This window comes from Schistocerca gregaria, chromosome 8 (genome assembly GCF_023897955.1).
Source record: "Schistocerca gregaria isolate iqSchGreg1 chromosome 8, iqSchGreg1.2, whole genome shotgun sequence".
Classification (NCBI taxonomy): Eukaryota; Metazoa; Arthropoda; class Insecta; order Orthoptera; family Acrididae; genus Schistocerca; species Schistocerca gregaria.
Genome location: NC_064927.1, coordinates 491,356,593 through 491,384,440, shown reverse-complemented (window position 1 = coordinate 491,384,440; position 27,848 = coordinate 491,356,593). Strand labels below are relative to the sequence as shown.

Sequence of the window (27,848 nt, the reverse complement as noted above, 5' to 3'; positions counted from 1 at the left end):
CATTTACCTTTATTCTGCTTTTTCTCCCTTGTTTGAATTACTTTGAGTAAATGTTTCTGGTTAAAAAGTGCAGCTGAATCCTTTTCTGGATGTACAGATGCAAAAATGTATGGACTGTTGCATTTTACTTTATGCGGGTTTGGAGAAAATGTTTTTGATACTCAACACATCTTCCATTGTCTCTTCACTTGCTATCACATTACTCATGCAAAATGTGACCTGCCTAACAATTCTTATGTGCTGATCATTCAACATTTAACTCCAATTCTTTGTTTGTAGATGTGACTGGTTTATCAAAGCCAATGAAGGCAGCTGCTGTGGAACTACGTCTTATTCAAAGCCGTCAAGATATTGAAAAGCCAGAGATCCGTGTTCAGGCCCAGGAACATTAAATAGAAATACTGTTATCAAATATTACCATGAACTGTTGCACAAAAGATACTGCAACAGTTTTATTGCATTTTATGTTTTTTTGTAGATAGATTAGAGCTGCATAAGATGCTTAAATGTTTAACATAGCAAACAGTTTTAATGTTACACAAGCTACAAGAAGAAGTCACAAACAACAAGCAATGGTGTTAATTCTCCAACTGTGTATGCAGAAATACAACGAATGACACAGATATTTCATGTAAGTTAACTTTGACCACAAGTGTACTGTATTGGTAACAACAAATCATAAGTGATTTTTACTGATAGTGGCATGTTGACTGTATTAACATACATAATATGTATGTCCCTTGTAGGTAACATCAAGTTATGTGTCTATTGTTGTGATTTGGTCTAGACATGTCTTAAAGTAACAAGCAGAACAACATGCGGGGGGGGGGGGGGGGGGGGGAGGGAGGGAGGCACTGGTGTTCTTAGGATAATATTATTTGTCTTGGGTTCCTATTTGTACAATAAGTTGATGGCTGAGAATCAGTTTGAGTGTATACGTGCAATACCTATTTTAATGTTGAAACATTGAGTGGAAGTGTGCAACAAGTACTTATAAAGTATTTTGTTATTTGTTACATTACTAGGAGGAGGGGTGGGGGAGGGGTTTTAAAAACAAATAAAAATGCATCTTTCGCCCTGAAGTATATTCAAAATTTATGGAAATAATTGTCTCCTCAGTAGTGAAACTAAAATGTGTTAATCTGTATTGATAACGTTTGGCAGTAGAATACTTAAATAAGTGTACAAAACATTATCAAGTATTACGTTATGTATTGTACAAAACACGAGTTGCAAATTGCATTTACTCAATATAAATGTTGCAGTAATTGAACTGAATTTTCTCTTTGAAGAATGTCACAAAGATAAACAAGCAAAATAATTAACATCAATAAAATTAAAGTTAGAAAGCAAGAGAAGAGGTAGTATATATAGAAAACACACAAACATGAAGTGTCACTTACTGATAAGAACCAAAGTGGGGGTGACTTTTCAAAAGAAGTTAAAGATAAAAGGCATGTAAATAATGGTGAGAACTAGATGAGTGCCTATCATATAAGGAGGTGATCAAAAAGTTTCCATTCAAAGGCCATACTATCTAGAATCAGTAAGCCAAACATTGAGTGTTGAGGCAACTATCCCACCAACGCACCAGGTTCAAGATACTGTTTGGTATTCATAAAACATCTTGTCCTGCTGAGTGAAGAGGTCTGTAACTCCCTGTTACGCATCCTTGTCTGACAGGAATTGCTGACCCTTCAGGCCTTTTTTTATGGTACCAAAGGCATGATAATCACATGGGGAGAGATCGCGACTTTAGTGCAGGTGCTCGAGTGTCTCCCACTCAAATTGGTTTAACTTCTGCATTACAACATTTGCGATATGGGAATGTGCGATATCATGAAGCAGCAGCAGCAGCCCTTGTTATGCACTATTCTGCAACGGTGGATTTTGACAGATATGCTGCCCTATACACATTCTTCGTTCCCCAATGGATGTCTACCAGTATTTGTCCTTTGGCAGCCAAGAAAAGAATAATAGCATATTGGTTGTGGTTGAACAGATTTGGTAATACATCACCATAGTTCACGTTTCTGCATTTACTGCACGAATGTTGGAAAGGCACAAATACTATGCTAATCCATTGCCTACGTGTTGGCGCTAATACACCTGCACCAGAGTTGTGCTATATTGCGTGTATGCTACACCAATGCCCTCAAATAGAACTTTTTGATCACCTCTTATATATTTATCAACAGCACAGGGGCAAACAATATAATTTGTAGCAATATTCTGTATAGATGCATTATATACAGCAAACAGTGCATTATGGTTACTGTTTAGGTACATAGAAATAGTAGAAGCCTCTAACAGAAACAAAATGTGTGTTTCCAGTACTTATTGTTTCGAGTTGATATTTCTGCCATTTCATTTAATGTGTGGTATGTTATTTCTGGAGAGAGAGAGAAAAAGCTTTGTGCATGAGCAAAGTTTCACTGTTATTAAAGCTAGGCTAAGTCAAAATGTAGTTCTACTACAATAATTACAAAATTGTTTTCCCATTCTACAAGTTGGAGCAATGACCACTGACCATAAAACATCAATAAGAGAGGCATGAATCATGGAAATAATAAAATTCTTCCTTGGTAGTTTATCTGGTAACTATGCAACCAGTCACTTTTTTACGGTTTATTCAACCATGAACATGTTTTCAAGCCACTGCAGGCTCATCATCAGATGGAGATGTTACAAGAACATTTACGTCGTGGACCAACTGTAGCTAGATGCAGTGCAGATGCTGCTGTGGAAATGACAGAAATTTAGTAAGTGGTGAAGAAACGTTTATGGACCCGAAAGTATTTTATGTTTTAGGTTCTTATGGTCCATTGCCTTGTGGTGTGATACCACAAGGCAATGCACTGTAAGTACCTAAAACATAAAATGCTTTTGGGTTCATAAACATTTGGTCACCGATCACTTAAATTTCTGTCATTTCTGCCAGCAGCACTAGCACTGAATCTAGCTACACTTGGTCAATGACGTAAATGTTCTTGTAACATCTCCATCTGATGATGAGCCTGCAGTGGCTCGAAAACATGTTCATGGTTGAATAAATTGTAAAAAAGTGACAGGTTGCATATTTATTACCAGATAAGTTGCCAATTGAAATCACAGTTGCAGTTTGTCATCCACAATGGATATACTGAAATTCACCCTTTTATGCTGCAATTACGAATACTGGTTTCCATTAGGCTATGTTGACAATGTCTACAAATAGCGAATTTTAACATCTGCCTATCTGATAAGTTAACATTGTAAATGCTCCGTATGAAAATGTCTTCTTGTGAGCTAATTGCTTAATCTTCAACAATAATTTATATTGTTTCCTGCTATGCATTTTCGACATGGAACCATGAAACTGTTCTAGCATTTGCATGCAAGAGTACAGAAAAAAAGACCCTCACAAAAAGGTGTTTGACTGCTGTGTACAAAGCAGCCCTGTAGCCATACTGTTTCACTGTTACAGAGCCAGAGGCAGAGCTCAAACTGAATACTGTGGCCCATACCTTCCTTTGAGACTTAATTCAGGGAATCAAAATAAGCAGATGCAAGACGAGGGCAAAGAAAGCTTGAAACAAATCCTCTAAATCATGAGAAAACATTGAATAGAGTAAGAAAGTATGTCTTTATTATCGATTAAATTTAAACTATTTGTCTTATGTGATTTCATTCAAATGCATCATGCTACTTCCATGCTAGTGGCAAAAATTACTGTGATTAGTCTTAAAAGTAAAGACTTATTGTCAAAAATTAAAAACTAGTACTTAAGGCACATAAAAAGGTGTGTGCTTGTGTGTGTGTTTGATTTTTTTGTACAGTATTAACTAAAGAAAGAGCAATTTCACCTGTTCTTTTTTTCTCTTTATTTAAAAAGAGGAGTGTTGTTTAATCCTTGATGATTGAAATTTGTGTATGAAATTTTTGCATGTGTGTGCATGCATATATATGTTTTTGTGTTTTTTTTAATAGTTGAAAGAGAAGTGTAAAACTGAAATAAAATGACAAACAAATGATTCACAGTTCAGGAACATTAACTAAAAATCAGTATTGCATCGAAGGTACATTGTCTTCCATACTTCATGTGCAGGGTACAATTATATGTATTCATGTTCTAGCCATAAGAAGAAATGTTTGGAACTGAATTATGTACAAGGTTTGATGTGAAGCGTACTTTATGGGTCCACATTTTCTGCAATATAATACTGGTTTTTAATTTATTGAGATATAAACTGAAAAAGAAAACTGAGTAAGTACCTGAAAAACGATACCAAAATTTATAACTTTTTTGAGGTGAATAGTTGCTTTACTTATTGTTGAATGTCTGATCTACAGGAGTTCAAGAGGATTATGTATACAATTATGTATGTGTGGAGAACATATAAACAAACTAAAGAATTTAATGTAGCAGAAGCAGATGCTTTACTACAGTGTGTGTATGTATGATGACAATATAAAATAGACAGTGTGGAGAAGTGACTGTATGAGAAAGGAATCTGTCCTAAAATTAATACAAAAATTATGAGCAGTAAAATAATTCCAGAGACCTAATCACGATAAGCACAATTTGAGAAGAGAGAATCATGTGTAGATAATCAGTAAAAGAATTGTGTCTTTATTAAGCTTTATTATAAACCACACTAAAAAATGTATATCAGCTGGCTACAATATTTGTATTTCTGCTAAGTCAGTCTAACTATTGAACATAATGAAAGCAGTTTACGGTTAGGGGTTTGGCCCACTGTAACTTATTGCCCAACCAAGTGAAGTGTTAACCTGCCTATTCAGCAACAAAACCTGCTGACATTTTAAGCACACACCACAACTTGATCAGGCTAGTTGAAGTGTTGTATTTACAAAACTTGTCAGGGCATCTGTAAAAAACACAATGAAAAATGGTATGTTCATTCAAAGAATTACATAATTTTACAGAAAGCATTCAAAGCCGCATTAGCATATGGAGGAAATTGAGATAGAATATTAAACAGTCTGAGTGCTCCACGAAGATGGTAATGTTAGTGCTGTTGTGCGTGATATCTATGGGAAGTGTAGTTTACCCTAAAAAATATGAATAACTGACTAAACAGGTCAATCAGTGCTACATCAATGAAAAATATTAAATATATCCTTTCTTGTAGCAAGGAGAGCTGAGGACAAAAATTGGGAAAAACAAAAATAAGATACAAAATGTCCTCTTCAGTTCTAAATTTATTTTATTACCCAATGAAGGAACTTTCTGATATTCTAAGATTTGGTGTCTTTTTTCCCATCAAATCAACATAAAGTTCAGAAGTTGGGTAATCAGGACATGGCTGGACAAAATATTCAGTGAAGTGACTATCACATAAGAATTCATAGATACAAAATGCAGTTACCAATGAAAGTATTGGTCTAGTGCATAAGTTCATAGTGTTTTTCCCAAATTTTAATAAACACAACAGATACTTCAGTCATCAATAATATGTTCTCCTTTACTATTTACAACAGTCTGCCAATGCTGGGGTAATGTTCTTATTCCATGACTGTAGAAATCATGTGGTTTTGAGGCAAACAACTCGTCAAGCCGTGTTCAGAGTGCATTTTCATCCAGAAAGAAATCTCCTGACGATTGTTCAATAGAGTGTGGAAAAAGTGAAAATATGAGGTTGGTGCAGAATGACTTCCCAACCCAACTCCAGTATAGTTTTTTTGTCAGTATAGCAGAATGCAGTTGGGCATTATTGTGTAGTAGTGTCACTTCACACAGTTTTCCTGGTTGTTCTTGGACTGCATCTGCAAGAAATCTCAGTTGTTGACAATAAATGTCAGCAGTGATAGCTACATCTCGGGAAAGCAATTCTTAGTACACCACACAGTCGCTGTTCCACCAGTTGCATAACATTATCTTTTGTGGAAGTGCAAAGGTCTTCGCATGGGGAGTTGCTGCTTTGTTTGGACTCAACCATTCATTTTTCCCCCCATATGTCAGCATAAAGACATAATTTCTTATCAGTAATGATACAGGATAGCAATGGTCAGTGCTGTTGATGAGCAAGCAGACATGCATTTATGGCAACCCATTGATTTTTGTGACTTTGGCTTCGGTCATTTGGTACCCATACATCCAATTTTTTTAACATTTCCCATTGCAAGCAAATGTCACATGATGGTGGAATGATCACAGTTCATCACATCTGCCAGTTCTTGAGTAAACTTCATTGAGGACTAATGCATGCAAACGCTCTTCATCAAACCCCAAAGTCTTCTGAATGTGGAGCGTCATTAATGTCAAAACGATCCTCCTTCAAACAAGAAAACCATTTTCTTCCTGTGCTCTATCCAATGGCAGTATCCTCTTACATGCACAAATGTTTCTGGGTGCCTCTGCTGCTGTCAACTTCCTACTGAACTCAAAGAGAATAATATGTTGGAAATGTTCCAATTTATCCACTTGGCACTCCATTTTCTGGCGTCCACAGCTTCACTCACCATCTCCAAATGACAGAACAAAGGTATATCAACAGACAAACGCTATGAACTTATGCACCTAGCTAATAGTATAATAGAGTGAAATACTGAAGAAATTATGGGTTCTATAAAATGTAATTGTAGACGAGTTTTCTGTATTTAAACACTTTTTATTTCATTAAAGTTTAATTCTTATCTTTGACCCACTGGTTTCCAAGAATTCTGTTGTTGAGAAATATTCTGAAATTTAAATCCCAGTTGTTTCTGTTAACCAATTGACAATTAATTTAGTATTATTTCTTCCAACATGTGTACCTTCCGAGCCACAGCTGAGTGCAACTATTGTTCCCATAGTCAACTGTACATCTAAGCTTTTGTTTTTCCCTTTTCTTTTTAGTTTCGGTGATTGCAGTCTTTCACCAACTGTCAGCTAGACATCCCTCTCCTTTCAAAGTCATTTTTTCAACATACTTCTATGTGAATTGCGATGGAAAAACTTCCTTCCACATACTATTTCTTGTATGCAGTCTGTAGCTTTTATCTGTGATTTTCCATTTAGGCTTCACCCTTTATTAATACTCACTTCTTTCGTTTAGATATATTGAGTAAAAAAATACTTTATTACAACTTTAATGATAGCCTGGGAGGTACAGATGAACACGTAAATGAAGCTTCGCACTGCAAAATAGTGCTAAATCTTCACTTTGATTAGTTAAAGGCAAGGTGAAATATAGAGGTAGATCTTGAATACAGTTAAAGTGTGAAAATAGTAAACTGCTAGAATGAGAACATAAATGGCAAATTGAAAGGACATGTTGCTTATATCGTTCCATAAGACATTCTGATAGTGAAGAATAATTTCAATGACGTTATCTGAGCTGAAGAGTGCTAGTGGAAAACAAACACTGAGTTACTCTTTACCTAACTGCAGTAGTGAGAGCAGATGAAAAAAATCCCTACTTTGTTTTGCATGTGCATTGCCCCCACATAGGCCAATAGGCAATTCTTCGGTTGCACTGCTTTCAGCAATCAGTGCTATTCGACACTCTACATAGCTATTCAGATAATTAAAGATCTAATTATTTTGTTTGTTATATATGACTTCCTGTGTCTGTAATGTCAGAAGTAATGTGTAACATGTCATCAAATGAGTTGCCATCATAAAGCTGGCTCTACATAAAATTTCATTAGTTGCATTTTACACAACTGCCATTGTATTTGGACAAGAAACCCTTAATGGTCCTCACAGTCCTGTATATCCCAACATATGCAGGTAACAAGTTCCTAACTTACATGATGGAGACCTCATGGTGATTGCTACTTAAGTTGTAAGGTACATACCTGTAATACGTATTGTTGCACTATTTGGACTACTTGCATTAAAGTAGTCTAGAATCCATCTACAAAAATGTCTTCCAGAAAGTCAGCCTTCCTGCTGATTAATTCATGTTTGAAGTATTTATTTTAGATAATTTTGAGAGGAGGTTGTAATTCATTATTTCAGAGATTTTACAAGTGTTATTTTCTTTAAATGTTTATTGAGAATTTTATATAACAGAGTACATTATTTTATAAAACTGTTATTACCTCTAGTGTATTGTAAAGCTATTACTGCAAAAAAATTATCAAATGAATAAAAAGAAAAATACTGTTACCAATGCCTATGTTATAGTAAATGTATTCTCCTTCTAAAATGAGAGAACCTGTTTGCTCCAGAATATGATGCCTCAACGTAGCAGGCTTAAAGCCTTCTAACTAGCTTCAGATCTCATATGGACATTCCATATCATGTGAAAATAGAAACCCATTGAAAAAAGAAATGAAGGGCACTAGGGTCACATGTTATAGTCTCTTTTGAGTAAAAATAGGACAATAATCAATGTAGAATGCTGTATTTTTCATTTAAATAAACTTTGTACAAAAATACACAGTATATAATACATCTTGTACATGGTATGTAAGAAATAAAACCAAATATTATACATTTCAAAATTTGTTTTGTAACTAACCTTCCACAATGAATATCACAATCAGGACACAAATTACACATGATGATACCATCACGTATGATACATGCGCAGAAGACAGCTTATGATCACACTCATGTATCGCTCCCAAGCTGCTTTCAATTCAGGTTCCCTGAAAAGTCAAATGTTCCTTGGCATTACTTTTTGTGGTTTCAGAAACAAAATAATAAAAATCTGCAATTTAATGGCTACAGCTTGTACCTGGTGAATTATTATATACTGATGTGTGTCATTTGTGTTTCTCAAAACTACTATCCTACTAGATCAGTGATCACATTCATGTAGTTAGTGACAGTAGAAAGACAGCACTACTCTTCTCATCAGCACTGCATATAACACACATGTTGATATGCCAGAGAGTGACAGTTGATCAAATATTGACACAGCTTGAGATTAATATAGATATCTTTATTTTTCTTCCTTTTTGTACTGTGGTTATCATCATCACTGGTACTGAAAGTTTACATCATTGCCTAACTGAAGAACAATGTGATATGTAAGAGTTAAATTCCTCTCAAAGTTTTTGTTTATTTTTCTTCCCAAAGTCAAAATTAAACAAAACACTGACAGTGAGCGTGCAAGACAGAATGGCTAGCCTGTGCTTACTTTCAGCTGGCAAAATTCTTAATACTGCTGCTAGACCCATATAAAAGAAATAATTCTAGCTTTGGGAACTATTATTACCTTTCATGAGGAGGAAAAAGGGATAGGTTGGGGTGGTTGGAAAGGAAATGCCAGACACACTGATGCAAGAAAGAGAGGAACCCAACTAATGTGAGGACAAGAGGAGACAAAAGATGAATGGGTAGGTGTCAGAAAGGGTAAGTGGTCAAAGATCATACATGGTAACTTCAGTATGGAGAAACAGATGGATTAACAGAAATGAAATGTGTGATTAAGAACTAAGAGTAAGTGGAGAGGGGGAGTAAAAATCATCATCATTCATAAAAAAATAGAACAATGGCTAAGGAGGGGGAGGGGGTGGTGGTGGTTAGTGTTTAACGTCCCGTCGACAACGAGGTCATTAGAGACGGAGCGTAAGCTCAGGTTAGGGAAGGATTGGGAAGGAAATCGGCTGTGCCCTTTCAAAGGGCTGTGTAGTGATTCGAGAATTTCCATGTAAATTCTGGAACCTCTCGTTCTTCTGCCGCCTTGGACAAGCAATGTTTTAAAGATGAGTGAGTGAGAGCGCCTATTTACTGTGCAACACGTCTGTGTGTGCAGGGTGGACATTGGTCATGGGAGGACAGGAGCTGCACCAGACAAGCGACACTGACAAGTGTTCGCCACTGCCATAGAACCTGTATGGAAAGTACAAGGAGTAATTACGTGTTATTCCTTGGTGGTCGAATAATTGTCATTGTTATAGACAATTGAAACATGTTTTGTCTAGAGGCTCTTACTTAATCTTGGTATTAGACTTGCTAGAAGCAAGAATTTCTGGTGGTTATTAAATCCACCACACTGTAATTCTATTTCATTAGTATCTAATGGTTAACGACACAGTTGACTTGCTAGAGTTTGTATACTTATGTCCAACCAGCTTTATTTCTTCAGAGAAGAAGTTGTGGAGATCGATGCAGCCATGTATCCAGAGAAGAGGATCGGCTAAACATTTCAAGAAAGTCAGCTGTAGTAAGAGAAGTGTGTAGTTTGCAATCCAGTTTTGCACTACTTCTCTTGTCTCCGAAACCGTTAGAGCTGGCTAAATTGTTGGTAGGGGAGGAAAACACACACTGTCTGTAAAGAAACACCAGAGGAAGAAATCCAGTGGCGTCCAGTCTGGGGAGCGAGGTGGCCATGCAACTTGTCCTTCACAGCCAATCCACTGACCCGGGACGTGATTATTTACAAAACTTCAAACTTCATGAGGCAATGAGGATACGTTTTCAAGCGTATCCAAATATACAATACCAGTGAAACCAAAACCACATTGAATGTAGCACATTTTAAATGTGCACTATTCTTGCATTCCTGGTGGTAGAATGGGACACTGATGCACTACGTGAATCAAACTTGAGGCTGTTTGCTACAAAATAACACATCTACTGATTCTCTAAGTTACCTCAATATATTTCTATATCGTTTCAAAATTTTACAGTCCTTTTTGACTCATCCTGCATATGCACCCACAAATTTTGTATCCTCCACTTTTTGTACTGGCTGATCTCTAAACTTTACGTTAATTTCTTCAAGTTTTCTTTGTGGTGTGTGGAACCTCATATAGTGATGAGCCAAAACATTATGACCACCAACTTAATAGCTTGTTTGTCCATCTTTAGAACAAAATACATCACTGATTCTGTGTATAGGGATCTGACAGTTTGTTCGTAGGTTTGCAGAGGTATCTGGCATCAGATTTATATGCACAGATCATGTAATTTGTGTAAATAGCGGGCCGCTGTTTTGCGTACACCGCAAAACCATCTGATAGTGACACAGATAGGTTCCATAGGACTTACAACGGGCAAATTTAGTTGCCGAGAGATCAACGTGGTTTCACCGAAATGCTCCTCAAACCATTGTACCATGGTTCTGGCTCTGAGATACAGATGATTACACTGCTACAAGTTGATATGGGTGTCGGAGAAGAAATCAAGCATGAAGGGATGCAGGTGGTTCGCAGCTCTCAGCATGCCTTTGATTACTACAACACGCCCCTGCAATCGCAAAAGAATGTCTCCCATAGCATAATACTGTTTCCACCATCCTGAATCAGTGGTGTGCTGTACGTTTCAAGTCGCCATTCACCTCGATGATACCGTTTGGGCAGACAACCATCGACGTAGTATCGCAAAAATGTGGTTCACCCGAAGAGCTGACATGTTTCCATTGACTGACAGGCAAATATTATAGTCCTGTGCTCACTGCACCTGTAACTGATGATGATATTGAGTCAGTATGTGAGCACGTATGGGTGGTCTACTGTGGAGCTACACGTTCAACCATTTAATGCCTGGTGGTAGTTTCACTGTCCTATCTCTTTCCATAGGTGCTCATGACAGTAGCACGTGAACATTCTACCACCTTTGCCGTTTTCAAGATCTTCGTTCACAGGCTTAGTGTAATAATAATCTGCCCTTTCTCAAAGTCGTTTATCTCAATGGTTTTCCCTCTTTGCAGCCCTTATCTGTGCTAATATGATGCCCCATCCGCGCCTGCTCTATTTACATACTTTTGTTACTGCATCACATGTCAGCAATGCCACCAAGTGCCATCCAACAATGCAGTGGGCAGTGGTGGTAATGTTTTGACTATCTGTGTATAATGAGTTTTCTCTGCATTGACTGAGACACCATTTAAAATTCCAGCAAAAACTTTGTTCTTAGTTTTTCAAGATTTTTATCTGACAATTATTTGTCAATCAGTATTGCAGTATCTTCTGCAAAAGAGGTAAATTTACTACTTTTACTCGAACAAACATGGTCATTAATGAAAATAAGAAACAGCAGCAGACCAGAAACAGAGCCTTGCAGCACACAACTAAATGCCCCCATTCAGATGAGGCAGGTTCTCCAGATGAGCCGTTCAGCATTGTCATCTGCTTTTGGTCCTTTAGGTATAACTGAAGCAACAAACCTACAGAACCACTTAGACAATAATATACCATTTTTTCAAAAGGATTTGATGGTTTATACAACTGAAGGATTTCGAGAGAAATCATAAACAATACCTAATGGAATATATTTTATTTTATTTAATTTTTAATCGCTGCAGAAACTTCATCATTTAAAGAGAATATTGCTATTTCAGTACAAAGATTAGCAAATTGGATTATAGTTTGCGACATTATTTTTATCTCATTTTTTAAAGTGATGTATAGCTACAGCCAGTTTTAATCTATTGGGGACAATTCCTTTTTGCAGAGGTGTATTAAATATGTTGCACAAATTGGATAAATAAGTGTTTGGGGCTCAAAGACTGAAATTCAAATGAATAGTTGAACAATGTCTATAAAAATATACACTAGCAGATTACAGTACATTAAAAATTAAAGAAGAAAAAGCACAATGTAAAAACTGAACAAGAATGTGTGCAAGGAATGTACCTGGAGTAACGTAGCATGTTACTGCACATGTGACCCATGGAAGTGGAACAGGATAATATTAACTGCAAACTGAAGACACAATCAAACGCAACTTTTTTTTTTTTTTGGGGGGGGGGGGGGGGATATTCCTGTTAGATGTTACATGGATATCAACCTGAATGATAATTGGCTCTAAATTAAAAGAACTATACAATTATTTACATCACAGAATAACAAATGATTTGCAAATGTCTGATATAGAATATTTATTGGATTGACTGCTTAGATTAAGTCACAGTGGTAAAGATTTCAGTTCATTGGTAGGCTACTTGGAAATTACACTCTACAAAAGAAATACCTTAGAAAATAAAGTACTTAAATGCTGTTTGTTTGTAAGGAATCTAGATCAGATTGAGTGAGCAAGGTACCTACAACACTATATCATGGACTGGCTTACTCACTCCCATTTTCCAGGTGTCTGCTATGCTTACTGAAATCTTTCTTGAACATGCTGGCAAACAATTTCAAAATTTGCAACAAGTCATGAATATACTATGTCCTTTAAACGGACCCAAAAATAAAACTCGAATGGATTGGGATCAGGAGATCCAGCAGGGCAAGATATTGCTGCCCCATGACATATCCATTTTTTGGGAAATGCTGATTTAAAATTGCCCCTACTTGAAGATCAAAATAAGGTTAAGGTGCTGCCTCATTTGTGCAGGAACCACATGTTTTGATGCAAGATGTCTTCCAACAAAACATTTAAATGTTCCATTAACAAATCACTGGATGAAATTCCAGTCAGTGTTCCACAGAAAATGGAAGGTCCAATTAAACAGTGGAAAATCCAGGATGAAATGTAACAGTATTATGAAAAGGAAAGTCGCTACTCACCATATACCAAAGATGCCGAGTCACAGATAGGCACAACAAAAAGTCTGTCACAAATAAGCTTTTGGCCAGCAAGGCCTTCATCAAAAATAGACCACACACACACAATCACAATAATGCAACTCACACACACGACTGCAGTCTCTGACAACTGAATAAGATCCAATTAATCTGCGTCGAATTATGCCAGCACATACATTAATTTTAAACTGTTGTTGATGTCTTGTTTCTCATCCACCCATTCCTGGTATATGTTGCTTCATTATGACGGTAGACAAAAAGTGTTAGTCCTGAGCACACATCTCCAAGAACAAAAAGCTATTCTGGATTGAAAATGTTTTTCAATAAGACCTTGTGCTCTTTGAAGATGGTATGAATAAGAGAGTTGCTCTCTTAATTATAGTTTTCACATAGTCATGTGACTCACATTCTGCTATTTTTCTGGTATAGCTGCCATTATTGTCCTCAATATGATGAAGTATTTGATCTTAATCAGCTGTTCTAACACTATGTGATCTTCTACAATGTAATGGCCATTTCTCAAAAGAGTTTGTCTCCACAAAATATTCATGTATTCTTTGAAAGGTCTTATTGTTCAGTAAATGTCCATTAGGACACCTTCTAGCATTGCAATTTGCACGTCCATACATCAAATCCATGCCTTCCATGTTCTGATTAGAATACATTTTAGCTAGAAATGTACAGCATACAAGAGTCCAATAAAAATATGATCAAGCAGGAGAAGACAAAACTTAACACCAATGACTGGAAATGAGACAACACGTCACTCACCAGTTGGGGTCGCTGACACACGCTTGTTTGGTCACGCCCCTCTCGGAATAGCTAATTCAATTCATGATGGGGAGAGAATGTTCACTACACTCTAAACACTAGACCAATTTCAAAAGACAAAATCCCAGTACCGTCGACAGATACTTTTAAATGTGAAAACACTACTCATAACATTCGGAACTATTATATACTGCCACCCAGAGAAAGGGGGAGTTGACTGGAAAGGGTTATAAACAAGTGGCAGGGCACTCAGGCCCTAGGATAAAGTGAGACAAGAAGTCTGTCTGACTCATGGAAGTATGCGACAGAAATGCTGAAAAATCTGAAATGACAGGCGAGTAATGAAAGGCACCAGCTATCTCAAAACAATCTACTAAAAACAAACAAAAATTAGATAATCTACCTAAAACATCTTGAGATCCAGTCTTCATTTGGAGGGGAGGTGGGGGCACCAAGGAGTATTCTTCATTCCATTCATTTCGCCCCTGTTGGTGCTGCATAAATAACAGCCCACATTAAAGTGTGTGATCAGTCACACGTCCCCCATTCCAGTCACAAGTAAAATGAAAATAAATCTGTCTCTATATAATAGAGAATACCCACTGCTAACACATCTCACAGAGATATACACAGTCCACATACGAAGACAGTAAAGTATAATGAAGTGAGAATATAATGTAATACAATAATTAAAAAGTGTAAAATACTACATAGTAATTTAAAAAAACAACCAATAGTTATAACTATACAAATATTAGAATTTGTGTAATATAGCTGAAGCTGCACCTATAGAAGAAACCACACTAATCATGCAATATTACATAAAACTAATAATATCATAGAGAGAGACTACTGACAGTAACAATTTTTTACTCTTTTCAGTCTTCATTCCAAAAAGATAAGTATTACATATCCAGAAGCTAAATAAACTTACACTTAGGGTGTACACATGGACAGCGGGGGGGGGGGGGGGGGGGGGGGGGGGGGGGGGGGGGGGGGGGGGGGGGGGGGGGGGACACTAGAGAGAGAGAGAGAGAGAGAGAGAGAGAGAGAGAGAGAGAGAGAGAGAGAGAGAGAGAGAGAGAGAGAGAGATTCTCGACTATTTCCCAGTTAAAAGTACACTTTTTCCCCTCTGCAAATACACGATATCCCAGGTGACATGACATTTTTTTCGTGTTAAATGACAATATACTTTCCCCCAGAGCTGTATCCGGCACTTTAGGAAACAAAACCGAGCCAAAAACAACACACTGTGCAAAGATACATGGCTACACTCCATACAAATACTTTCAGAAATGACTTCCTGACACTTAAATCTATACTCAATGTTAATAAATTCCTCTTCTTCAGAAACGCTTTCCTTGCCATTGCCAGTCTACATTTGATATCCTCACTACTTCGACCGTCATCAGTTATTTTGCTCCCCAAACAGGAAAACTCCTTTACTACTTTAAGTGTCTCATTTCCTAATCTATTCCCTCGGCATCACCCGAGTTAACTCTACTACATTCCATTATCCTCGTTTTGCTTTTGTTGATGTTAATCTTATATCCTCCTTTCAAGACACTGTTCATTCCGTTCAACTGCTCTTCCAAGTCCTTTGCTGTCTCTGACAGAACTACAATGTCATCGGCGAACCTCAAAGTTTTTATTTCTTCTCCATGGATTTTAATACCTACTACGATTTTTTCTTTTGTTTCCGTTACTGCTTGCTCAATATACAGATTGAATAACATTGATAGGCTACAACCCAGTCTCACTCCCTTCCCAACCACTGCTTCCCTTTCACGTCCCTCGACTCTTATAACTGCCATCTGGTTTCTGTACAAATTGTATTTTACTCCTGCGACCTTCAGAATTTGAAAGAGAGTATTCCAGTCAACATTGTCAAAAGCTTTCTCTAAGTCTACAAATGCTAGAAATGTAGGTTTGCCTTTCCTTAATCTAGCTTCTAAGATAAGTCGTAGGGTCAGTATTGCCTCATGTGTTCCAATATTTCTATGGAATTCAAAATGATCTTCCCCGAAGTCGACTTCTACTAGTTTTTCCATTCGTCTGTAAAGAATTCGCGTTAGTATTTTGCATGACTTAATGAAACTGATTTTTCAGTAAGTTTCACATCTGTCAGCACCTGCTTTCTTTGGGATTGGTATTATTATATTCTACTTGAAGTCTGAGGATATTTCGCCTGTCTCGTACAACTTGCTCACCAGATGGTAGAGTTTTGTCAGGACTGGCTCTCCCAAGGCCATCAGTAGTTCTAATGGAATGTTGTCTACTCCCGAGGTCTTGTTTCGACTCTTCACGCAGTATCATATCTCCCATTTCAACTTCATCTTCAGCTTCAGCTTCATCTGATTAATATAAGCACAATAAATGAGTGAAATAATAAATACGTTGTCTTTTATTATGTAAATATAAAAATATCCAAGTTATTTCCAGTAATTAGTTGTAAGCACACCTAAACACTGTTGGGGTACTTCTAGACCCCACACCTGACTGCACGTTACCAGAAACAGCGTGTATACTTGAAGGTTAATAAAAGAAAATTTCATTAGCAAACCGATAAAAATAACTTCATTGTTCTACATTGCAATTAATGCTCGACCGTCAGTAAGGCGGAAATAAAATAAAATCTGAAACTAATAACGTATTTTAGCCTTCTGTAATTATGTGAATGTATTTTAATTCACGATAGCTCCCAGCCACAGAAATCAATTTTGTTTTCATTTGATGTGAGTGCAGTACACAAAGAGGAAACAGCAAAATCACTAAATGTAAACACGGGTCACATGGAGACTACCCACTTCCCTATTATAACTCAGACTGCTCTGGGCATCAGACCCATATCTACATTTATGAACCGGGGCAACAGTAGATAGTGGCATCCCTCGAGTGTTTGAGATAGGATGTCAAAAATTTTAAAAAATTAAAAAAAAAAAAAAAAGAAAGAAAAATCGAATTTTCAAAAATATGTTTATTTTGTAGCGCACATCTTTCTGAAGATGTCTGATACATAAAACATACATGTCTGAAAAATAGAAAGACATGTTATTCGATCGTAAGTGTGCCAAAGTGCAGCACCACACTTCTTCACACAGCATTCTTCTATCACACATCACTGTATTTCGGTCTGTGGAATTGAAACGTTTATATTTTGTACTAAATGCCATCAAACTATATTAAAGTCAGTGGAAATTAAAATGCCCTATGGTGCCTCTCCTGCTTCCAGTCTGCCGGTTTGACACCCTGCCCCCTCTTTCTTTTTTTAAAAAAATAAAAAAAAAAACTTCAAAAAATTTGCACTCTTTGTTCCCTAGCTAACAACTTGCTGCTTTGTGCCACATAAAATTAAGTATAGGACACATAAAACCAGCAGAGACAAGAGACAAGCAAGACAGTACACATTTCTTCAATCTTTAGCCCCTAGAATTTTTTTCTCTCTATCTTGCTACTGCTTTATATGGCGTGCTTTCCTTTCTGTGAAAGAATCTGTTACTTCATCCAAGTTCATCAAATGTTTTGCTGAGTGAAAAATCGAAATGTTCTTGTCTAATACTGAAAAAGCTGTTAATACAAATAGGCCCAAGAGTGGTGTGGTTTCTTGACCTGATTACATGTATTTTGTCACTGTTTGCTAGATAAAACAAAAGAGGCCTTTGTAATACTGCAGCAATTATAACACATGCCAAATAAACGAGACTGTTTGTTTTGGCGAAAATGGTCATTTTCATAACACAGCAGAATATAATTCACAAAGTACCAATATCAAATAACTATTAGGCCTACTACAAGCAAAAAGCTTTACATTAGGAAATAGTTTTACACTTCATTCATATGCTCCAGTTTCTCAAGCATGAGGCTGAAAAGTAGTAGTGCAAAACAATTTGGAATTGTCATATTCTTCCATAATTTAAGTGATGTCACCATTTCTTTTCCTTCCTCGTTCTAGCAAACAGTGTTGTTATCACTAATTCTGTATCTATTCCAGCCAATGTCAAAGCTTATTCACCGGTTAACTTCACTAACTCTTCCAGAATCACCAGTTTAGTTATCCTGCGATTATTCTCCAGTTAAGCATTGTTACGTGTTCGTACAACGCGTTTTCCGCACTACTTCCACAATAGACCTTAAAGCGGCTGCTAGCCAGAGACTGTACAACTGGCCCTTTCTAGTATAGCAATCTGGCCAAAAATTTTCTGTCATAATTTCATTTTCTTGGATACACCAAGAAGATAATACGTAATCTTTCTTACCCGTTATTCCTGTTAGTCGTTTATTCACACTCTGGTACTCTGAATCTATGGATTTCACTGGTAATCATAACAACAGTCATCATTCACAAACCCAGTCAACCACATAATCAGACAGTGGTTGGCTTTCTTTCATTCGGCTATACTCTGCTCAGCTCGTATAGCCCCTTTTGTCTGCAGTAAAGTTTATTTCTAGATGTAATGAGGGTTCCACTGGCAGACACATCACACACACTATGCACACATTCAAAAATCAACTTATGATTCATTCAGAAATCAACTTAGAATGTGTTCAACAATGTTCAAAAACCGACAGGGACATGTTTCAAAGTCATACGAATAATCGACAGACCAATATGTGCTGGATGCTAGGCGCTTTGTGAAACAACGTTTTTTCCTCACGAATATGAATTTGCCCCCCCCCGTCCCCCCCCCCCTAGATCCAGGGCTGATGCGCATGCATGAATCTGGCAGCTTGGTGTGCCCGTAAAATTTTTCCCGGAAGCATCTAGCTGCTGCTGCTGCTGCTGCTGCTGCTGCCCCCCCCCCCCCCTTTTTTTTCCTACGACTGCTTACACAGCCAACAGCCACCGTTTCTGTAGCCAGAAGCGGAAGAAGATACTACTCAACAGCGCATGGGCATGTGCATGATCCCACTCGTAACTGCTAAAACATATCTAATGTTAACAGTAGTGACGTCAGGCTCATCGGAGGCAATTTGTTGTTACGCAGCATTGCATAGTCTTCCTAAAGCCATTGACACATTTTGCTGTTGGTAGACGCTTGTATGAGCACTGTGTTTTGTTGCTGTATATGGTGCATTTCCTTTGCAATTTTATTTTCGTTTTTTCTCTCGTTCATGTTTTATTGCTGCAGTATTATTCTGCAGTAGCACGATACAGCAATAGTCTTTGTTAGGGTATTGGTTCTTACCAGTAAAAATAACAAAAATTTAGCCAAGAACAAAAACAATGAAAAATTCCCGGAATTCAAAAAAATTCCCGGGTTTTTCCCGGATCTCTCGGTTGTCCCGGGTCGTACACACGCTGTTTGTGAACTCAAATGGGAATTCCTGAAGGGAAGATCCAAAGTACATTTCATGTAGCAAGCATAAAAATATAGGAAACGAGGCCAGTACGAAGGCATAAAGACAGTCATTTTTCTACATTATATGTTCAAGCATAACAGAATAGGAAATGATTAGTAGTGGTCACAAGGTAACCCTTGCCGTGCAGCATATATTGGCTTGCAGATTGTGTATGTAGATGTATACTAGAATTAGTAAGGAAGAGGTTCTCTAACGTACTGGACTGTAAGATATATTGTAAATTCCCGGAATTCAAAAAAATAGTTCTAGAACTGATGTTGTTGCAAAAGAAACTGTAATACAAGAGAGGATTGGAAAGTAATGAACAATAATTCTTTTTCTCTCCTGGTATTGCAGCTGGAATGTTGAAATTTCACGACAATAGAGTTAAAAGTTTGCACTACAGAGAGTATTTTGTTTTCATGTGCAGCTCTAGTGAGAGAAGCCTGAACTACAAAACAAACATGGAATGCATGTTACTATTGTCAACTTGTGAAGAGCAGTGAACTGTAGTTCTATTTTTGTGGGCCAAGGGGCATAAACCAAGTGATACTGACAGGGACATGCGTGATGAGTATGGGGAAAACTGTAGCAATATCTCCAGGTGGTGTGCATTCTTCCAAGAGTTCCATGTGAACTTCAGTGATATGCCATGCTCCATATGGCCGATAACAGCTGCAACCCCACAGAATGTCAAAGCCATTGAAGCAGCAATTTTGAGTAACTGGCATGTGCAACTGCAAAACTTATCGCTGTAGTTAAACATTTCTTATGGCGTTGTGTATGATATTGTTCATGACGCAATGAAAGTTAGTGCTCACTGGATGCCTAAGAACCTGACAGATAATCACAAGGATCAGCGAATGATGCTAGCTTGGATCATCACTTAATGCATTATGCCACAGAAGGGCATGACTTTCTGAAAGGAACAGTCACTGGTGAAGAGTCGTAGGCATATCACTAGATGTCCCGAAACCAAGCACGCCTCTATGGAGTGGAAACATGCCGGTTCCCCAGAACGAAATCAAAATCAAAGTGACTCAAGTCTGCTAGGAAAGTGCTTGTGACAATGTTCTGGGATATGCATGGTATGTTAGTAGTGGACTTTGCTGAACATGGGACCACTGCGAATGCTGCACAGCCTACATTTTTTGGTTAAGTTGCATTGTGCCCTTCATGACAAACTCCACAACATTTATGCTGACAATGTCAAACTTCTTCATGAGAGTGCTTTCCCAAAGTTGCTGTTTCTATTTGTGAGAAAATCGCCAGATTTGAGGAGAGATGCTACAGCATTCACCATACAATTCAGACCTTGCACTGTTGGATTTTTCATCTTTTTGGTTCCATGAAGAAATTTCTGGCAGCCAATGCTTTGTGACATGTGTGAAAGTGAAATCTGCAGTCCACAGATGGCTACACTCCAACCAAATGGATTTCTACAAACAGGGCATACTGATACTGGTACCAAGATGGGAGAAATGTGTTGGGAACATTGGTGACGATGTAGAAAAGTATATAAAAGATGTTAAGTTAACTTGCGATTCTTTATATTTTGTTACCTACTTAACTTTTTGGTAGTAAAATTATTGTGCATAGCTTTCAGATCTTCCCTCATATATACAACATTTACACAGCTTACATGAAGGATAGAAAACATTATAAATAGAAATAATAATAATTATATACCCATAGTTACTGGAATATATTACGCATAAGATCTACATCTACAATGCGAATCTGGTGAAATGCTAAACTTGTCCATCAGCACAGGTAGTGATAAACACCATGGAATCATAGGCTTAGACAGTGTCCCCGGGAACACATACAGATTTAGTGAAAATAGCATAGGGCTGACATGATGCTAGATGCCTTGGGTCTGAACAAAATGCTTACTGGCTAATGGTCTTTATGATAGGTAGACTTTCATCTATGGTACAGGCTTGAGCACAATCTCCATCATAATATGATACCAACGTTACTACATATAAATAGTCATGGAACCACATGGTAAAATATATGACTAAACATCATATAGGTTTAACCTAAGGAATAAGTGTACTTCAAATATGATACGGCAAATGATGTCTACATGGTAGATATTATTTTACTGCCAATAGAGATTAGTTGTTAAACAATTCTTAAGAAGGATTCACACATGATGACATACAACAGCACTGCAATATCTGATGATGCCGTATTGGCCTTTTTATACATAACTAATCTCTAAACTGATGCACCTATCTCTGAAAGTATACAGGTAATAACAGAAAATTAATTAATGTCAAAAGAACTCAACCAAGAGGACTTTACTGAATTGGTAGAGGTGCCTGAAATGTCACTGGCATTTAATGACATTAAATTTAATAACAAAATCTCCTTTCAAGCAGATTGCCTAGATATGGGTAATAGTTTCGCTGGAACATTAGCAGAAATTTTCATTAACCATCTGGATAATAAATATGGCTTGAGCACAATGTCCATCATAATATGATACCACCAACACTACTACATAAATCAGGCACAGAAGTATGAAACCAGAATTTCCCTACAGATGGTGCTAGCCGTCAGTGTACGGCCTGTCAGATCGGGTCTGCAGTGCCCTCTGCTTCCCGTAACTGCTGACAACGAATGTGAACACATGGTAATCCAAGTTCCATACGGCGGTATCAGTTTCAAACCCATAAACATTTTGAGTTTTGTGCCTATGAACTATTATTTGGAGACAGCATTGGTTTTCTATTATCATGTGCCGGGGTATTGACAAGTGCCGGCAAGAAGATGAAGAACACAAAGAGCAGAGAAGCCTGTGAGACAACGTCAACCAATAGCTCGCAGACTAGGACCACACAACAGAGTGGCTGCTACAAAAAAAGATGGCCGCTCATTTGCAGCTAGGTACCATGAATTGCTTTCAGTTTACCTTTGTATAATGCCTGACATAAAACAGAAAACATTCACCATAAAATGAAGATACTGCATAAAGCACCGATAATAGGAAACTGTAATTTGTAAAAAGCTTTACAGATATACAGTAACAATAAGAAGGCAACAAACCATATATTAAATGACCAATTAGACTTGAGGCATAGTAATTTTTTCAGTATTTTTGATGAACATTTGTAATGTGAACAAACTGTGAGTCATATCTTATAAGAATATATAGCTTTGTGAATCCTTCTTAAGGTTTATTTAACCACTAATCTCTGTTGGCAGTAATATCCCTTAAGTACACTGTCACAGGGAATGATGTCTGTGTATCATATTTTCAGTACACTTGTTCCCCAGTTGAAACCTTTAGGATGGTTAGTCATACACTTTAGCATGCCGTTCCATGGCTATTTATATTGGTAACATTGACATTGTATTATGATTACGTGCTCAAACCCATACCACAGACACAGGTCTACATATTGTACAGTTCACTAATCAGCATGCATTTTGTTCAGAACCTAGGCATCTAGCATCAATGTCCTAGGCTATTTTCATTAAAGCTGTGGAGTGACTAGGTACACTGCCTGAGCTCACAGTGCCATGACATTATCATTTCCTGTTCTATGCAGACATACTCAATAGCATTGACTTTACATTGCACTTCAGCATTTGAGCAAATTTGCAATGCTAACAAAGGTCTATGCATCATATAGTCCAGTACCTGAAGGTCCACATTAATAATTAATTCTATTAAAATCTTGTTTATCCTCACTACAAGTTGTATGAGTTGTTGTATATATTGCGCTTATGGTCTGGCAGTTGGTGATCTATGATGATAGCACTTGAGCATCATTCATGCTACTGATTCTGCTTGATTATTATTCCATTCTATGTATCAAAATATGGATACATTCTGCATGTAATTAATACTGTAAGAAAATCCAGTATGCAAGCTGTCAATCAGCTAATGCTTCACACAGACATTGGACTATGTTTCACTTCCACTACCAGCCAATTATTAACCATTTTCCTGTTGAATGTTACATAACTGTTTTAGATACCTCACAACAATATTAGATGAATAACATTGTCTTTTAATTATAGAGCCGCTATCATACATACAGCCTGTTTCTACTGGCCATCATATTTTACAGGAAGTGTGACATGACATTTTTATTAAAAGACATGCCCCATTTCCAGGCTTCTCTGATGGCAAAAGATGTTCATGACGTTTAGTAATGTGTAAGTCTCAGGATATCCATCCCACTGTGGGAGATATTACGATATGTGTGGATGGGAGAACAATCTGAACCCATCACGGTGGGGCAGTGAGTGAGTGTCTCCTCCTGTTGTGTTGGGTCTCCTCCTGTTGTGTTGGGTCACTTGCTCCTTGGTGTTATGGTTTGAAGGTGTTCAAAACACAAAGAGAGAAAAAGAAAAAAAGCCGTGGCTAAAACTGACACAATGACAAACAAATGTCAAGCTGGCTTTTATAGGAATACTTCTTGTCTTGATCCAAGCAACATCACTTTGAAAAAATCTATCAAGCCGCATTGTACACGAGATTGTATATTGGGATGTTATTCTAATGGAAATTGTCAATACAGAAGGTTTAAGATTCAATCTTTTACATCATTCTAGTAACTTGGAAGACAACTGGGGATGCTTCTTTCAGTAGCCACCTACGTATAAGGAGATGAAATCTTGTGAAAACTGCTGCAACACAGTTAAGTGGTACTGAGTGGCAGGCCCACCTCAGCAAACATCAAGAATAGTGACAGAAAGAAACTGTATTAATTAGATCTACTGACACGGAACACAGGAGGATTATAGGTCGCACACAGGAGATGTAACATGGATACCGTATCAAAAATCACCTATGTTGCTTTTCAACAGTGAAGTTCAATGTAAGTTCATTCAGCCTCCAGATATGTTATAATTGAGTGTTTTTTTGTAATGAAGAATGTAAAGAATAAAATGTTACTACAGCCAATTCTGTCTACACGATATTATTAGTTTTTCATAATTTACACTATCAGTCTGTTCTTCTACCTGTGCAGCTCCAGTTTCATTACAAGTAATGTAATAACTGTACACACATAATTATTGGTTGTATTATTTGTTTATTAAATTGCCGTGTTGTCCGTTCCTGCTTTTAATTATTTTATTACATAATATTTCCACTTCATTACACTGTACTGCCATCTGGTAGCATCTTTGCTAACCTGTGGGCCTTTGTACACAGCGCCAGTCAATCTGCTTGCTGCCTTGATCTTGTTAACTTTGACTGACTCAGTGCCCAGACAGGATGATGAGCCATGGTTACCTCGGATCAATCCTGTTGTATCAAAATAATCAATCTTGTTGTACCAAAAATATTTGGGCAGCATGCCTTGTGAGCTTTTTCTCTGACCATAGGAGGACAGTGCAGCCTAGCCTACAGGAGGAGTAAGAGTGCCTTCTGCCAGGAGGAGGCTGTAATGAGACACCTCCCTCTAACATTATGTTTATCTTACAGAAATAGCCGATACCATGTATACTATCAATCCCTGTACGGGTGAACATTCTTGGCTGTTTCCCTGAAAGAATTCATATGATTTTGTATACAATGTATTACATTTCATGCTAAAATGTATAAAAAGAAATTAATTTGTTACACTCTGTATGTACAGTTAAAATTACTCCTCTTTTAAAAATATTTGAAATTCTAAAAATATTTGGCATATTTAAAATTCATATTATTAATTACACAATCTAACAGTAATTACTAAATTTATTTCCGGATTCATTTATAAAATAATAATATATCATGGCAACTATTCTTTTTTTTTTTTTTTTCACCGAGAAAGTTAGTAAACTCTTTTGCTTTGTGAGCTCTTTGAAATAATTTGAGTACTGCAGAATATAGGGACATATGGAGTGGGCATGCCACAGATGTAAACACATGTATTTTGCTAATCTTGTCAACAACAATGTAATTGAAGGTTTTATGAAAGTGCAGATTGTGAAGTCAGTGCGATACAGAAGAATGGGATATAATAAAAGAAACATACAGGCAAATCTTCATCAGTTATTCAGTCATCAGGAACTCACAACGTTAAATTAAAATTTCAGCTCCAAGAATGTACCCCTATACACAAGACTTGGAGCCAACAGCAAGAATAGAAAATGAAGTAAATAGTTCTTCTTTTGTATCTCTTACACCTCTTGAGGTGCAACCGCAACGGAGGGGTATCTGTTGAGAGGCCAGACAAACATGTGGTTCCTGAAGAGGGGCAGCAGCCCTTTCAGTAGTTGCAGGGGCAACGGTCTGGATGATTGACTGTTCTGGCCTTGCAACATTAACCAAAACGGCATTGCTGTGCTGGTACTGCGAACAGCTGAAAGCAAGGGGAAACTACAGCCATAATTTTTCCCGAGGACATGCAGCTTTACTGTGTGATTAAATGATGATGGTGTCCTCTTGGGTAAAATATTCCGGAGGTAAAATAGTCCCCCATTCGGATCTCCGGGCGGGGACTACTCAGGAGAACGTCGTTATCAGGAGAAAAGGCAAACCTACGTTTCTAGCATTTGTAGACTTGGAGAAAGCTTTTGACAATGTTGACTGGAATACCCTCTTTCAAAATCTGAAGGTGGCAGGGGTAAAGTACAGGGAGCGTAAGGCTATTTACAATTTGTACAGAAACCCGATGGCAGTCATAAGAGTCAAGGGGTATGAAAGGGAAGAAGTGGTTGGGAAAGGAGTGAGACAGGGTTGTAGCCTCTCCCCGGCGCTATTCAATCTGTATATTGAGCAAGCAGTAAAGGAAGCAAAAGAAAAATTTGGAGTAGGTATTAAAATTCATGGAGAAGAAGTAAAAACTTTGAGGTTCGCCGATGACATTGTAATTCTGTCAGAGATGCCAAAGGACTTGGAAGAGCAGTTGAACGGAATGGACAGTGCCTTGAAAGGAGGATATAAGATGAACATCAACAAAAGCAAAACGAGGATAATGGAATGTAGTCAAATTAAGTCGGGTGCTGCTGAGGGAATTAGATTAGGAAATGAGACACTTAAAGTAGTAAAGGAGTTTTGCTATTTGGGGAGCAAAATAACTGATGTGGTCGAAGTAGAGAGGATATAAAATGTAGACTGGCAATGGCAAGGAAAGCGTTTCTGAAGAAGAGAAATTTGTTAACATCGAGTATAGATTTATGTATCAGGAAGTCGTTTCTGAAAGGATTTTGTTTGGAGTGTAGCCATGTATGGAAGTGAAACATGGACAATTAATAGTTTGGACAAGAAGAGAATAGAAGCTTTAGAAATGTGGTGCTACAGAAGAATGCTAGAGATTAGATGGGTAGATCACGTAACTAATGAGGAAGTATTGAATAGGATTGGGGAGAAGAGAAGTTTGTGGCACAACTTGACCAGAAGAAGGGATCGGTTGGTAGGACATGTTCTGAGGCATCAAGGGATCACCAATTTAGTATTGGAGGGCAGCGTAGAGGGTAAAAATCATAGAGGGAGTCCAAGAGATGAATAGACTAAGCAGATTCAGAAGGATGTAGGTTGCAGTAGGTACTGGGAGATGAAGATGCTTGCACAGGATAGAGTAGCATGGAGAGCTGCATCAAACCAGTCTCAGGACTGAAGACAACAACAACAACAACAACACCTCTTGAAGCTTTGAAAGTTTTATAGACAGAGAATTTTAATAGTGATGTTTGGGAAGGTAATATTACAAGGCTCTGACAGTCAATATGGCTAGATAGAGCAAAGCATGCACAACCACTGATCACTGCTAATGGGACATTAAATGGATGTGCAGTCATGAGAAGAAATTGTTCCTGCTAGACATGCCCCTAATTATTTTGAAGCCGATTCATTGCTGGCATAAGGACCATGTTAAACATCGGGACTGCAACTGTGTCGGAGTGACTGCATGTCAGTCGTCACTACTGTTAAGGATTTGCATTTGAAAACATTGAACACTGTGTCCCCTGATATCTTGTTGGCTTCTGGTCACGCTCTAATTATACTCACATGCCAGTGCAGTTACAGTTAACTGATCTGCACCCTCTGTGTGAGCTGTTGGTATTATTGTTTAATTTGAAACTAACTCAAGCTATGCTTATGTTTGCTTAATTATGTTTTCTGGACATGATCTGCTGTCCATGGCTTTTTATGAAATTTCACTCTAGACATCACAGATTGTACTAATTACATTCATTCAGCTAAAGTTATTACTAATTGTTCTCAATTGATATGTCACAGAGAACTTGCCTGCATATTTATTATTGTTATTCTAATAGGTGTGTTCCGGTGAAAAGAATGGTTCTCAGTATTATTTATAAGTGTCACTCTGTTATTTCCTACATTGTTTTTACCGATTCGTGTTTCAGT

The 27,848-nt window shown here is 37.5% G+C and overlaps 2 protein-coding genes across 2 annotated transcripts in view; one reads left to right on the top strand and one right to left on the bottom strand.

Moving 5' to 3' along the window:
- LOC126285021 (pyridoxal kinase) overlaps positions 1–5,956 on the top strand; it is a 103,185-nt gene extending 97,229 nt beyond the window's left edge. Inside the window, exon 7 of the mRNA XM_049984332.1 lies at positions 280–5,956. Coding sequence (XP_049840289.1) covers positions 280–392 — 113 coding nt within the window. The 3' untranslated portion in view covers positions 393–5,956. The remainder of the gene's footprint in view (positions 1–279) is intronic.
- Positions 5,957–8,319: 2,363 nt separating this feature from the next.
- Positions 8,320–27,848, bottom strand: part of LOC126285020 (acidic fibroblast growth factor intracellular-binding protein) — a 79,610-nt gene continuing 60,081 nt past the window's right edge. Inside the window, exon 8 of the mRNA XM_049984331.1 lies at positions 8,320–8,583. Coding sequence (XP_049840288.1) covers positions 8,505–8,583 — 79 coding nt within the window. The 3' untranslated portion in view covers positions 8,320–8,504. The remainder of the gene's footprint in view (positions 8,584–27,848) is intronic.